The sequence below is a fragment of the Urocampus carinirostris genome, chromosome 11 (assembly GCF_059441175.1).
Source record: "Urocampus carinirostris isolate Australia breed hairy pipefish chromosome 11, RoL_Ucar_1.0, whole genome shotgun sequence".
Taxonomy (NCBI): Eukaryota; Metazoa; Chordata; class Actinopteri; order Syngnathiformes; family Syngnathidae; genus Urocampus; species Urocampus carinirostris.
Genome location: NC_142359.1, coordinates 40,256,706 through 40,272,136, shown reverse-complemented (window position 1 = coordinate 40,272,136; position 15,431 = coordinate 40,256,706). Strand labels below are relative to the sequence as shown.

The window sequence follows — 15,431 nt, the reverse complement described above, 5'->3', positions numbered from 1 at the left end:
AGCTTAGTGGTCTCAAACTTGATTGAGTTGGGGGCCACTGAAGCTAGGGTGCAGGTGAGGTTTGGCCAAATGGGGTTTTTAAAAAAAAAACGTTGAGAAAATTATTTCGCTGTTCTTAATGAGACAATGTTTAAGATTGCCCACTAGATGTTCCTGAAATGAGTCGTGCAACCAAAAACGAGTCCAAAGAAGACTACTAAGTACAAAGACTCAAAGGGAGCAAAAAGCCCCATTTTATTCACATTTTTATCCAGCCTTTCACTTGTAAGATGAAAAGAATGGTAAAATATTGTTTAAAAAGGAAGAAGGAAGAAGAAAAAGAGGCAAAAAAAGGAAACTGGAATAAAAAGAAAAGTATGAGAAAAGAAAGCAACAAAGAGAAAATAGAGAAAAAGAACAGAAAGGAATTAAAGGGTAAAATAGAAAAAGAAATGTGTTTTTCTCTCTTTTCATTTTTTTATTCTTCTCTTTTTTAATTTTTAACTTTTTGTTCTTTTATTTTTGATTTTCGTATTTCTCTTTCATTTAAAAGTTAGTAATAAGGTGCATTTTGGTCACTTTTCTGTGATTTGTATTCTTCTGTTGGATTTTTAGCACACATTTTCGGTGGCACGACAGAATAAAGCAATATCTAGAGGGCAAACAATATACACTGTCCGTTGAACTTTTATATTAAGGCAGGGGACTCAAACAATCATAGTGGGGGGCACAATTGGCCACCAAGTAACAAGTTTAAGAACCCCACTATAGCTACTGACAATGATAAAAAAACAGACAAACAGTCAATGAAGACAAAATACAGAAACCTGGGAGCGTGGTTGATGAACGGCTGAGGTTTATATTTGGGGAAGTTATAAGATTTAAACTCTTCGATGGAGGATATGCCCGGCCAGTTTTCCTCCGTGGGCGTGCCTACAATCAGAGAATCCCACGCAAGTCAGCGCGGGTGAGTGATTTCGGTTTTCTATGGTCCGGTAAACTTACCGAGTAACCTGAAGATGAGGTGGAGCTCGTCCTCCACCGTGGAGCCGGGGAAAAGCGGCCGACCCGCAGCCATCTCGTAAAATATACAGCCAACGCCCCTGGGAAGGAACATACAGCAGTGATATTTGGATAGGGAGGGAAAGGTGAGACAAAAAAAATATATTTACCACATATCAATTTGTGTTGAATATTCTGAGGACCCCAAAAGAACATCAGGAGGTCTGTACCATAGAGTCACCACTTCATTGGAGTATGTTTTGGTCGGGACTGACTTTGCTCTTGCCAGACCTGGAATATAAACAAATACATGAAAATAAATCACCAAAAAGAACAGCTTAAAGCAGGGGTCTCAAACTTAATCGAGGGTCTTAGTGAGGTTAGGCCCAATAAGTTTTCCTCAAGAAAAATTCTGATTTAAAAATATCCACTGTTCGCAAATATCTTTTTGAAAAAAAAATACTTCACAAAATAAGATCCAAAAATAAAAACATATCAAGAGTTAAAGTGAAAATAAATCAATCAGTAATAAATGAATCCATAATTTCCGTGGGCTGCACTGTCATCAAAGGGACAGTGTGTATTATTTAACCACTAGATGTTAATTTATTCTGCTGTGCAACCAAAAACGAGTGCTAAAAAGAACAACTACAGAGACTTAAGGTGAACAAAGCACAATATTGTTAGAAAGGCGGGGTATGGGTCAAAGAAAGAAAACGATCGAAAAAGGAAAAGGGGAAAAAAGAAAAATGACATGGAGGAAAAAAAGGTAAGCAAAAGCAAGAAAAAACTCGTAAAGAAGGCAAATTTATCTAACAATGAGTAGATTAAAACAGACGTTCATCTCATAGTCCATATATTTTGGTTTTAAATCAATATTTTTTTTCCAATGAATTATTTTTTCCCACCAGACGGTGCTTAATAATACACACTGTCCCTTTCGACTTTCATATTAAGGCTGGGGCCTCAAACTATCACTCCGTGGGCGGCAATTGGCCCCCTAGCCGTGCATTTGAGAACCCCGGTTTAAAGAATGATTTACTCCAAGAAAGTCAAGTCAAATTGTGTTACCTGCTTGCACAGTTTAGTTATAGTGGCCTATGAGGCCAGGTGGGTGAGAGTGTTGCCCTTACAGCAACTGTATTTCTTTAATAAATAATCTGGTTGGTTGTTTGGTTGGTTGGATCCCTTAAACACTAGGGTGGGTGAGGCACCAGTTCTGGTGAAGCATCTTGGGCAAGTACAGTCATCCCACACCAGTCCAACATGTGCAAAATATAATACAGTAAAATGAATAATATAGAATAGAATAGAATAGAATATACCTTTATTGTCATTGCTACAAATGGGCTAACATATTGTGACAACGATACCCATAATACATGGATGTAATTTCTTGTTTATTTGAGCTTTGGGTTAAAAAATATAGCAGAATACTACTTCTGGGTTCGCCAGGTTACTTCTGGTTTTCAATAGTAGTCTCACGCAACAGCCGTTGCAGATCCAATTCATCCTCATCCATGTTAAATGATTAACAAGGCAATGTCGTAAGTTTCTAAAAATGTTTATATGATGTTTAAACAACTATATCTTGTAAAAGTTCAGAGAGATGTAATGTTTCTTCATTATCTACATGCTTCTTGGGACTAAGGGTTATTCATATAAACGTGACTTGAATTGACTTTATTTTTCGCAAACTTATTGGAATATGGTCTTCTCAATGATTTTTTTCGTATTGGTGCACTTTTCACCACCAGGAGAAGGGAATTAAAGCTTCAATAACACGTCCCCTGTAGTCGCGGTCCTTTGCTGGTGGTTTAGCTCAGTGTCGTATCGAAGACACTACAGAAATGGATTGCGGGTAAAAAAAAAATTTAAAATCAGGTACAGGGCAAAGGCTGGATGGAAGATTGAACATTTATGAAATGATGCATATAGACTATTGAACCGAATTGAACCTACAAAAATAACTAATAAATACATTAAAATATGATCATTTAAACCCCGCGACCCTACTGAGGATAAGCGGTGCAGCTAATGAGATGAGATGATCATTTAAACAAAGCAGTTTTCTTATGGCCCTGTCACTAGTCTTGAATTTTCAACAAGCACACAAGACACATTTCCTTGATAAGAAAATGCTCATTGAATAAAAAGACGGTTTTCTTCATTTACCATCAGTAGCCTTTAGTGTATTTTTGGCAAAGATGGGCTAAATTAACTTTTAAAAAATAAATAAATAAATAAAGGAAATTTACATCATTCACTCAAACATTTTTTAAATATACCGTATTTTCCGCACTATAAGGCGCACCGGGTTATAGGGCGCATCCCCCAAAAAATAGTTTTTGGTCCTATATTTTCCATACATACATAAGGCGCACCAGATTCTAAGGCGCTACAATGGGAATGTCGACAAAACAGTCAGATAGTTCAGTCAAACTTATTACCCCCTTAACATTCCGAAATCTTGCAAAGAAGCAAATAAGTGTCTCAGACATGTACGGAAACAGTGTCTGTACGATGTCACCAATCACTCAAATGCATCCATCGTTCCACATATCATTCGGAAGGTTAAAGTCTTGGGATTCAAGAAATGCTAAACATTTCTTAGTTTCCATTTTATTTTTTGCTGGCCACTGTGTGGACAGCAAAGTAAGAATTTTATTGTGCAGGGAAACGGGGTTCTTTACTGTGCATATGGCAATAAACACTTTGAATTTAATTTAGTTTAAAAATAGACTCATCACTGAAACATCAAGATTGTTCTAAAACAAGATACCGGGAAAATATAAAGCCGCATAGCTCACCTAAGTTCTCTTGCAGCCATTACGTTCAATAAGGATTCGTAACAATGGTCTTCTTACAACCGTGAGTGTAGTAAATCCAGCAGAGTAAAATATTTACAAATACAGAATAGTAAAAAATGTTTTCTCTATGCCTTAGTGTAACCCAACCTGTGATTCACATTCATCTTTTTCGGCCAATTGCAGGCTTTGTTTCGCCCCTTTAGCCTATGCGAGCCTGTAAATGATAAAAAGGATCTTCCCCCTTTACCTCCGAATAACTTTAGCTAATAGTGACTGATTCAAATGATGATTGACACATTGGTTAGGAAATGAAACGCCGGTATATAAATCCCAGCATACACCGCAGACTACTTCGCCTTCGGGGGAAAATCTAGTCGGCGGCTGCTTGCCTTAGTTGCAAGACTAAGCGACTTAATATTGATCCATATATAAGGCGCACTGTATTATAAGGCTTTTAAAAAAAATAAAGGCTTTTAGGTGCGCCTTATAGTGCGGAAAATACGGTAATTTGATTGAAATACTATTAATAAAAGTGCAAACAAACATCTATACTTCAAAAACAACAACTTCTTCAAGAAGAAGTTATGTACTGTAAAAAAAAAAATCATATAGCAGGGCACGCAGGCCTTGACTTTGATACATGTCAATTACTCTATTGTTTCCCTGAGTGATTTTTTTTAGATGCATTGGATGGATTACATGAAAATTCCTACTTTTGTCATATAATTTTATAAAAATACTAAATTTAAAAAAGCATCAATTGACAAGGTCCAAAGCAAAATCCAAATATGTTTCAATATTCAATATTGTTGTCAATATTTTGATTAAACCAGATTTTTTTTTTCATAGCATCCTTTGTTTGACAAAATGACTCTTGGCAATCCTCTCACCAAAATCTGCCAGCTTGAGCTCCCCCTTCTCGTTGATGAGGAGGTTCTGAGGCTTCAGATCCCTGTGGAGAACCTTCCTCTTGTGACAATACGACAGCCCACGCAAAATCTGGAACAAAAAGACCTGGAGAAAAATGAAGGGGAAAAAAATCATGAAAATCTTTCATTATTTCTGTTGTATTTTTGTTTTTTTCTTTTAAGTCATGTTTCAACAAACATCACATCACAGAATGAACAAAAGACCTGAAAAGAAAAAAAGGGCTAACAGGTTGAAGCCCAAGGCTCATAAAAGACCCGACCCTAAACTAATTTTGAATGCTTCTTCAATCAATCATATGGACAAATGATCATATTATACTCATTTGTTAATACGTTAGAAAATAGACCACATTGTTGAATCACGATATATACTGTATCTTACAGTTTCTGAGAAATTATTATTTTCACATCATTTTCCTCACTCTTTAACAAAAATAGTGTGTAAAACCTGTGACAAACATGCATTGTTTTGTGATAAACTTTACAGTTTAAAGTTGGATTGGACGTGAACCATAAGAACCCTACCATCCCAGTAAAGCGCCTGTTCAGCCCTCCTTCCTCCGTTTTTACCTCCTCAGATGACATCAGCCTCACCAAGGGTAATTTTTAGTGTCGTCTGCTCGGTGTAAACCAAGATTGCATCTCTGCGTTACTCACATCTCGGTGTTACAAACACCAATGTTGCCCCGATGAGCATACTGTATTTACAGGTCAAGCTGGACATCAGTTTTCTTTCTTTTTTTGGAGGCCAGTTCATGTTTAACACAAAGCTTGCCAAAGGCCCTGCACCTACGCCCGGTCTCACAATCCAACCTTACCTGACTTGTTTACATAGTTCTGTACAGCTATTCTTTGTGTTTACAAAGAAGCTATCTCATTACCTTCCTTGAGGACAACAGTAAGGCCCAAGAGGGAAAAAAAACAAAAACTGAATCCTAACCTTCACATTGTGCATGCTCATGATGTTCCCACAGTCATCCATGTACTGCTTGAGATCTTTATCCTGTGAAAGCCACAGACAAAAGTATTAGCTTTGTGTTTCCTTAGACCAGGTGTAGGGAACGTATGGCTTGCTCTTTTAATGAGTACCGTATTTTCCGCACTATAAGGCGCACCTAAAAGCCTTCATTTTTTTCAAAAGCTGACCATGCGCCTTATAATACAGTGCGTCTTATTTATGGATCAATTTTAAAATTGCAAAGTTTTCCAACTAACTTGCAGCCGCCGACTAGATTTTTCCCAAACGCCAAGTAGTACGCGGTGTATGCTGGGATTTATTTACCGGCATTTCATTGGCTAACCAATGTGTCAATCATCATTTGAATCGATCACTATTGGCTAAAGTTATTCGGAGGTCAAGGGGCGGATCCTTTTTTATCATTTACATGGCATTGGCTTAAACGGCAAAACAAAGCCTGCAATTGGCCGAAAAAGATGAATGTGTATAGCACGTGGCTGACAGCATAGAGAAAGCATTTTTTTCTATTCTGTATTTGTAAATATTTTATTCTCCTGGATTTACTACCCTCACGGATATAAGAGGACATTGGCTGCACATTATTATGAACACAACGACTTCGGTGAGCTACTCCGGGTTTTATATTGTCCCTGTATCTTGTTTCAGATTGAACTCGATGTTTCTGTGATAAGCGGTGCAGATAATGGATGGAATGGAGTGTCTATTTTTAAATTAAACTCAATTCCAAGTGTTTATTGTCATATGCACAGTAAAGGTGCGAGCGAAAAAGAAAATAGATACTAAGGAATGGTTGGCATTTCTTGAATCCCAAGACTTTAACCTTCCGAATGATGGAACGATGCATTTAAGTGACATCGTACAGACACCGCATCCGCACGTGTTCTCGACACGTATTTGCGTCTTTGCAAGCTTTGGGAATGTTAAGGGGGTAATAAGTTTGACTGAACTATCTGACTGTTTTGTCGACGTTCTCATTGTAGCGCCTTATAATCCGGTGCGTCTTATGTATGTTAAAAATAGGACCAAAAACTATTTTTTCGGGGTGCGCCCTATAACCCGGTGCGCCTTATATTGGGAAAATACGGTACTTCTGGCACGGAGATAAATTTCACAACCTTAACACCATGACTGGAGTGCAATACAGCATTTCTACTACCAGCGACAGGAGCGCTGTAGTGCTTTTATACCTTTAAAGCTGGTAAGAAGAATTGTTATGGATACTTTCATTTGTTTGTCAGCATTGTGACGCATCCGGTTGGCGGGGCTATGCCTGAGGGCAAAAGAATACTTGCGCTGGTCAAAAGACAACGGTAAAAAACACTGTCGTAGCTGCTAGTTGTCGTCATGTTTTGTGTTTACGTGCCATCGTATCAAGAAAGAAAAATCAAACATTGATGACTGTTGCTATTGAGTCCATTTAATTTATTATATCGGCAAAGTATCTTGTAATTTTCTAAGCTTTAGCTAACTGTTAGCGTGTAGCCTAATTGCAAACGCAAGCTTTGTAAACATTGCGTGGTTTAAAAAGAAAAATAGGCAACAATCATTGGGTATACAATTAAAATATCTATAAAATCATTAAATAAAAACCATCAATGCATGAATATTTAAATGTATCTAATAAAAACCTTCGATTGTTTGCCCAACGATTACTTGCAATGTGTGCCTGTTTTTATTTTCGACCCACGCAGTGTTTTCAAAGCTACTGTTGGCTACACGCTAACAGTTGAAGCTAAGACAATAGAACTATACATAGTCAATACAATAAGTAATGAAAGGGTCGATAGCATCAATCATAAAAGTTTTATTTCTCTTACCTGATATAAAGTCTGCGCTGTAAACTGTAGTATTTCTTATGAGTGCCTCGGTCCAATCTTTTTGCATTAAAGACGTATCTTTTTTTTCGATCAGGAATGTCCACTAGGATCCTGTGAAACCTCAATTTACAATCACTAACGATTTTTTTTTCTCCAATTCTGGCACACTAACATGTCACCAACTAGCAGCTACGATAGTGTTCTTTTCCTTTGTCTTCTCACCATCCCAAGCATTCTTTTGCCTTGAGGCTTCGCCCAGCACACCGGATACGTCACCATGTTTATAAAGCGTTCTTTTCCTGTTTTTGCGGAAAAGCCTATTTGGCCCAACCTCACCCAGACCTTAGCTTCAGCGGCCCCCAACTCAATTGAATTTGGTGTGGCACTCACTGAAAAACAGAAGAAATCTAAATATTGAGCGTTCATGGCTGTTTGTGTGGAAAATGTTTCCCACCCCCGCTTTAGACGACTTTCAAGGGTTCATTTTACTTACCAGGTACTCAAAAACGAGCGTGAGGCTTTTGTCCGTGTGGACAATGTCATGTAGCGTTACGATGTTGGCGTGTTTCAGGTCCTTTAGTAATGATACTACATCAATGAAAAAGGCAATGAGGATTTAAAACAGGACAAAATTCACATCAAAAATCAGGGTACCGTATTTTCCGCACTATAAGGCGCACCTAAAAGTCTTGTTTTTTTTCAAAAGCTGACCATGCGCCTTATAACACAGTGCGCCTTATATATGGCTCAATATTAAATTCGCAAGGTCTCGCAACTACGAGAAACAGCCGCCGACTCCATTTTTCGCGCTGTGCATACTGGGAAATATTAAACGATTGGTAGTTGCCGGGGCTCGTGTTGTATTTGTTTACTAAGTGGCAAAATGGCTACCCCATTAAACTGCTTAATTCATATTCAACAAATACAGTATTTGTCTGAATCCAGGGTTATGACTGGTGAAGATGTAAAGCACAATTTACCTTAAACAAACGCAGAATTATTCAGAATGTCACGTTTGAGAGAGAGAGAGAGCGAGAGAGAGAGAGAGAGAGCGAGATTCTCTTTCATACGTGCATTTGTATAAGAAAATGGCTCCTGTTAAGAGACACGTGTACAACGCCGAGTTTAAACTCAAAGCGATCAGTCACGCAGCACAACACGGCAATAGAGCGGCAGCGAGAGAGTTAAACTTAAATGAATCGATGGTACGGAAGTGGAGAAAGGATGAAGATAAGCTCCGCCAAGTAAGGAAAACTCAACAAAGTTTCCGTGGCAATAAAGCAAGATGGCCAGAGTTAGAGGAGACACTTGAACAGTGGGTTGTTCAACAAAGAGCGGCAAGCAGAAGTGTCAGTACGATAACTATACGTATGAAGGCAACAGCGCTGGCACAAAAACACCGGACGTGTTGGATGGCCCATTCACTGAGATATGGTCAATTCGAACACAGCAGAAGAAGAATTCGAGGGATTCGTCGATGAGGAGCTTATAGAGTGATCTTTGTTTTTCTTTTGTGTGTTTACGTTTTACATTTTACAGTTATTATGTTATTGCTTTGCACTCGTTGTTTTTGCACATTACGAGTGTCACTTTATTGCGATTGCACTAACGTTTCATTTAAAATAACAGTATCAGACGTTTTTTTCTTTGCGTGTTGACTAAATGGACAAAAAATAAAATGATATGTCTATGTTGTTCAAAGATGTCAAAGATGTGTCACGAAAATGCTTTACCTCAGAGAAAATAATAAAACGGCTGTTTATTTATTTTGGGAGTGAATGGAGTTGTGGAAAGCTTGTTTGTTAATAAAGTTTGACCTTTTTGAATATTTTGTTGACATTCCCTTGAGCGTGGCAACATCTAGAGGTTGCATAAAGTAACTACATTCTCTACTGTAGTCAAGTCGCCACATTTATTTACCGTAAATAGCCCTTAATCCCAAAAATGTCTCGAAGGACTGCACAGGATTACAATTACAAAATTGCACAATTACCTGATCTTAAACCAGCATGCACTTATAGCGCCTTATAATGGGGTGCGTCTTATGTATGGCATAAGTTTTAAAATATATCATTCATTGAAGGTGCGCCTTATAACATGGTGCGCCATATAGTGCGGAAAATACGGTAAACTGAAACTAACCTTCTCTAATGGCTGTACAAGGCGCCCCCTCCTCGTGCTCCAACCGGATCTCTTTGAGAGCCACCAAGTTGTCCGTCAACTTGCTGCGTCCTTTGAAAACGGTGGCGTACGTTCCCTGTGATGAGACGATGGAGAAGAGAAAAAATAATTACTTTTCAAGTTTATCTGCCTTGACCTTGTTTCTTATTCTCACCTCTCCCAGTTTGTCTAGCTTAATGTAGGTCTCCAGTTTTCCAAAACCAATCTCAGACTGAGAAAAGAATACAGACAGAACATCAAAATTTGCAAAGTGAATGTATTTCACTTTAACAGCTAGATGAGTCTTACAGCTAGATCTTACATGTAATTACATGTAACAAACAACATTATTATCATCACCATTACATCACTATTAACACCCTCATCATTATCATGATTGTTGTCATTGTACAATTTCAGAATACTATAAAATAAGAGTATCTATTATAATAAGAATAATTCTCAATGGTGAGTTGTCCATCAGAAAAAGTATCTTTTGACCTGCTGCTAGAGGGGCTCAGCAAGCAGGACCACACATAGCTAAGTGTCCTGATCTGTGTATTAAAAAGACAAGACATGGACGCTTAAGCCATATGCCTCCATTATCAAAGCGCCAAGTTGTCTGCCCTAACTATGAGTTGTGCAGGGCATGTCCATTTTGTGTTCTGATCAAAATGTATCTCTATGTGATTTTATCCCCATTTATTTAGTTTTTGTTAAATTTTCACCATCATCACCAACATATTTATTCACCCCATTGTTTTGTTTTTAAATATAGCCCTAGATTGTGATGATTTTGCATAATATAATTGTGACAGAAAAATAATAACAATAACAACGTTCAACAATAACAATAGTTATATAGAGGATAATAATAATAACAACAACAACAACAAAAGCCACGCCAACAACAACACAAATAGTTATAATAATGATAACAAGCTTAATTTATAGCTTGACCCATGTATTGACTGTGTAAGGCTTTTTTTTTGCTCACTAATATATTTTTGGATACCGAAAATATTAATAATAATAAAAATGTCCTTTGTGTGTGCCTTGGGAAAGTACAGCCAGGTGGCACCCATCCCTCTCCAGGCCAACATATGTTTCCAGATTAATTATTAGTTTTACCAGTCTAAACATGACTTGAACCCAGGCAATTGCAGCAGAGTACCAAAGGGGTTTGATTATACAGCATAACTAATCCCAGGGCACGTAATAGTAGTCAATGTTGCCTGACCCCAAAAAAATGTAAGCTGGAGCAGCTCCTGCTGTGGCGGTTGTCATGGCAACAGGCACAGGCTGTTCCCAGTGCAACTGACACCGCAGGCCTGTAAAAGTGGTACTGACACGCACCAGCGAAGCTCTGCGCGAGCGCCGGCTGAGCGGCTGGTCGAAAGGCGGATTGGTAAGCTGCAGCTTCTCCAAGTAACCGTCGGGAATTCGGATGTCGGCGGGCAGCGACAAGCGTTTGTTCAGGTCCTGAAACGCAACGTCACCAGACATTATTGCATATTCGCCAGGGAATATTGATTTAACTACCTCAATGTGGCATTTAATCCTCTATTGTCTATTAAACACAATAGGGCTGCAACAACTAATCAATAAAATTGATTATTAAAAGGGTTGGCAACTAATTAGATCATCGATTTGTCGTACCATATGATTTATGGGCCACTAAGTACGCTAAATCAACGCAAATAAGTGCACACAAATCTGTTGCTATGCCAAGAGTTGTGGTACCACATGTTTTTTTTTTTTAAATCTTTTTGTATTGGACATTGCATTATTACAAACAAAATTGCCGTTACAGTTTCAACTGTGAATTATTTGACAGTTTGAAACAAAGTTTGTGAAACAGTTTTCAAGGGAACAGAAAGTGCTGCAGAAGTACAGAGAAAGAAGATCTGAAAATAAATGTATTGAAGATATAAAGTAAAAACAAAAAGAATATTAATGTCATGTTCAACTCTATACAAGGGGCTATATGCCATTTTCATACTGGAAATGTTTATCATATTCAAATTTGTTGAAAACATTTTGAGAAGTGGGTTTACATTTTTGAGTTTTTTGAAAAATATATCTTTTTTTTGGATGATAGGTCCAAATATAATGTTATCTTTGGATAAGGCGGTAGGAAAAGAGTATTTTTTGCAGGTGTATAGCATATATTTGTATTTTAGTTTCTTTTCAAGTTAATTGACAAACACTTGGATTTTTGTATTGTTTTATATTATCGAATATATTGTTGTTTTGTGCACTATTTTTCTATGTGTCCAAAACTTTAACGTTTGAATAAAGAGACATTAAATATGTCTTTAAGAAATCTGATTCATCGAAAAAATAACGGACCAATTCGTGGATTATGAAAATAATTGTCTGTTGTCCCACTAATAAAAACTAAAGGAGAGCATCACAGTATCCAGGAGACACCCACACATGCACTCAAAGTGACAGAGCCAAAAATAACTTGGCAAGACAAAACAGATCAGGTTGAGTATTTTACAGGTTACAAAAGCAATATAACTGGGAAAATATGGTCTTACTTGATCCATGATGCAGCTAAACAGTAATGCAGTGTATCAAAATATAAAAATATTGTGCAGACTTTGATGCTAATATAATTTTGCAAATAGCCGTTTGGATTATTTTTATTACACATTAAATACATTATGTAATTGTGCTGCTTTGCAAACAAAATCCCTTTGACGTGATTATTTCACCCTAAAATAACAGCAAGGAAATTATTTTGACAAATATCAAGGCAGGCAAAGCTCTTTACTCGCTTAGTATATCACCGGTCTAAATAGATAAACAATAAATAAATTAAATCTTAGCGACTGCTAGGTCAAAGAGAAGAAAAATAGGGTAAAAAACCTTTTCCAATTGGAGGCAGAAGGCTTCTAAACTTGAATATTAAAATAAGTAAAATTGAGTTTTAAGATTTTATTGAGAAAACTCATGGATATTCAAACGAATATCTAATATGTTTGTGTGTGTGTGTGTCTGTGTGTGTGTATCCTTTAACTAGACGGATCGTAGGGGTACCATTTCCTGTGGTGTGTCTTGGGCAAGTACAGCATGATGGCACCTATCCCTCTCCAGGCCAACAAATGACTAAATTTATATAAAAGATTGGCAAAGTAAACATTTTTATTATAAAGGTTTGCAATATTGGTTATCATTAAAATGTTTTTTTTTTTATGTTTTGTGTATTAACTAGTCCAACGCAACATATATTTTAAGGTATTTTTCATATATTTCATTCAATATTTATCAAAATAATATTTTTCCACAAACACCAAATTGGCCAGAAATTTGAAAGTGCACCTGCCCAAAAACTACTTTCCCTTTGGATAAGATTGGCAATGCAATACAGTAATTATAGGTACGTGTACCATATTACGGAATACTACCGTATATGTGCAATAATAATCAATCGATTAATATCGCTGATCAAATTTGCAAAATATTGTAACAAAAATCCAACCAGAGTAGAGGCGGTGAAAGCGCTGACACTTTTCCACTAGACCACCAGTGGTACAGGTGACATGAGAAAAGGCATTTGCGCTCATCTTATTATGCCACTATTTTTACTTAGGATGACAGAAACACTGATTTGCATAGTGCATTCTGATAGGTCAAAAGGTTTCTCCTTTTCTTCACCGGCAAATGTTAGATAATGGAGACAGCAGAAAGTCTTTTAACTAAATACTATACAACTTCTTTTACCTACGTATCATCTTAGTTAAGCAGTTTGACACTGCAAGGAAATCAGATCGAAAAACTGACGTGCTCTGTCACATGAGCCTGTTTGAAAAAACATCGTCATGCTAGAGAATCTATAAACTCTAGGTCAGGGGTCTCAAAATCACAGCCAGTGGGCCCAAAAAATGAGAATGAAGTATTGTTTTTTTAATGTTTTTTATGTATAATCTTATTATATGTTGGGAGCTGTACAGATACCAATATATTGACACCCGCCATTATAAGGCAAGAAAAACACCCAGACTAGATCCTTGAGAAGATCCTGGTGGTCACATGATTACCTCCATGGAGATTCTCCGGTGGACTCGGTTTCTCAGACAGACGCCCGTTGGGGACTGGACCTCGTCCGAAGACGTACCAGACGCTTGATCACTTTCCCCGTCAGAACCCATCTTGAGATTCTCGTGTACGATGTCTGAAACAGAGCACTCATATTAAAAAGAGCTCGCCGCAAATTTGTCGAATGCACGGGAGTTTACGCTTACTCTGTTTTCCGATCTTTCCGGTTGCTTTCATGATGCACGCTAGGCATTATGAAGTAGTTATAAGGCTGACAAAGCGGCAGTGTGAATTATTTTTTCTTGTTAAGTCAAAATCCCTTAACAACCGCAATGAAAGAGGCTCATTGCCAAACAACAATTATGTGCACTGGTAACATTCAAAGAGCGCGATTTTAGGCTTATCGTAGAGGTTAAGTTACAAAAAGAAGAAGAGAGAGCCAAAATGCAAGGAGTAGAAACTTTTTTTTTTTTTTTTTTTACAATTACGTGGAGTTAAGTCTGTTACTGATCAACTTAACATAAAATGCTGATCTTTAATTGGTTTGCAACAAGGAAACACACAAAAAACAGATATTGCGGACCAGCGTCTGACCTGAAGCATGTCAACCCCTGCATTTACCAGCTGGCAGAGATGGGAAGCTGCATCGTGGCTGTCATAGACTTTCTGGACTTGTTTACAAGCTGGGGGCGTCGTTGGTGTCATGCTCTTTCCGGACATCTTCAACATCTTACCTAATGTTTACTATTCTGTGTACAGTAATGCTAATTGTAATTCACCCTGGTCAATCCTGGAAGGGGGATTACCACATGTGAGGTCCTTTCTCAAGGTTTCTCTTTTTTCCTCACACTGAGGTTTTTGAGTTGTTCCTTGCCCGCATGCTGGTTTAAGATCAGGTAATTGTGCAATTTTATAATTGTAATCCTGTGCAGTGCTTTGATACATTTTTGTGATTAAGGGCTATATAGATAAATGTGACTTGACTTGACTAGATATGTTACTGGCTTAAGTCCCACAATGCCAGTATCTTCATTTCACAATCTCATGTGCTTGGTAGAAGACTTGGTGAGTTCATGATTCAATACTGTATTTATTCGGTATGGGTTCAAGAGTCGCAGTGATGCCAAAAAGAGAAGTAAAAACATGAAAACGAAATGAAAAAGGTAAAAGGCAAGCAAATGGCCAACCCTCACTAAGTTGCATGACCGGAACCTTTCCACAGTCAGGACCGTTATTCCAAAAAGGGAGGCGATTAAGCAAGGAAATATTCTAAGGAGGTGACAAACCTCGCAAGTAGAGGTTTCAACAACCGCAATATAAGGGGGCTAGTAAATAAATATAGGCCGTCGTTTTGTAAAGAACAATATGATCATGTCTCTGTTAAAAAAATGAGTTGTTCAATTTTGAGTTTAGAATCTTCAAGAACATTCTGCAAATGCTCATTCTAGCATTTACAGAGGCTTGCGAAACTATTTGCCCCCCTTGAACTTTGTGACCTTTTGCCACATTTCAGACTTCAAACATAAAGATATAATATATATATATATATATATATGTATATATATATATATAGTACAGTATGTATATAAATATATAGTACAAAATGAGGAGAGAATCAGTTCTTCAATAAAAACAGTGTCCATCAAAACGCTTGTTTCCGACTCTTTTCTTGGAAATGTAAACACGAACTATCCAAAAACATAATTCC

General features: G+C 37.5%; 1 protein-coding gene across 2 annotated transcripts in view; it reads right to left on the bottom strand.

Moving 5' to 3' along the window:
• The window catches only part of cdk17 (cyclin dependent kinase 17), a 59,996-nt gene that overhangs the window by 10,339 nt on the left and 34,226 nt on the right, over nt 1–15,431 (bottom strand). For both annotated transcript variants that reach the window (XM_088348438.1, XM_088348437.1), the window contains exons 4-13: nt 13,726–13,859; nt 11,033–11,158; nt 9,852–9,908; nt 9,659–9,773; nt 8,010–8,104; nt 5,661–5,723; nt 4,682–4,805; nt 1,152–1,272; nt 985–1,082; nt 807–912 (exon numbers count right to left, since the gene is read on the bottom strand). In XM_088348438.1, the coding sequence (XP_088204564.1) occupies nt 807–912; nt 985–1,082; nt 1,152–1,272; nt 4,682–4,805; nt 5,661–5,723; nt 8,010–8,104; nt 9,659–9,773; nt 9,852–9,908; nt 11,033–11,158; nt 13,726–13,859 (1,039 nt within the window). The remainder of the gene's footprint in view (nt 1–806; nt 913–984; nt 1,083–1,151; nt 1,273–4,681; nt 4,806–5,660; nt 5,724–8,009; nt 8,105–9,658; nt 9,774–9,851; nt 9,909–11,032; nt 11,159–13,725; nt 13,860–15,431) is intronic.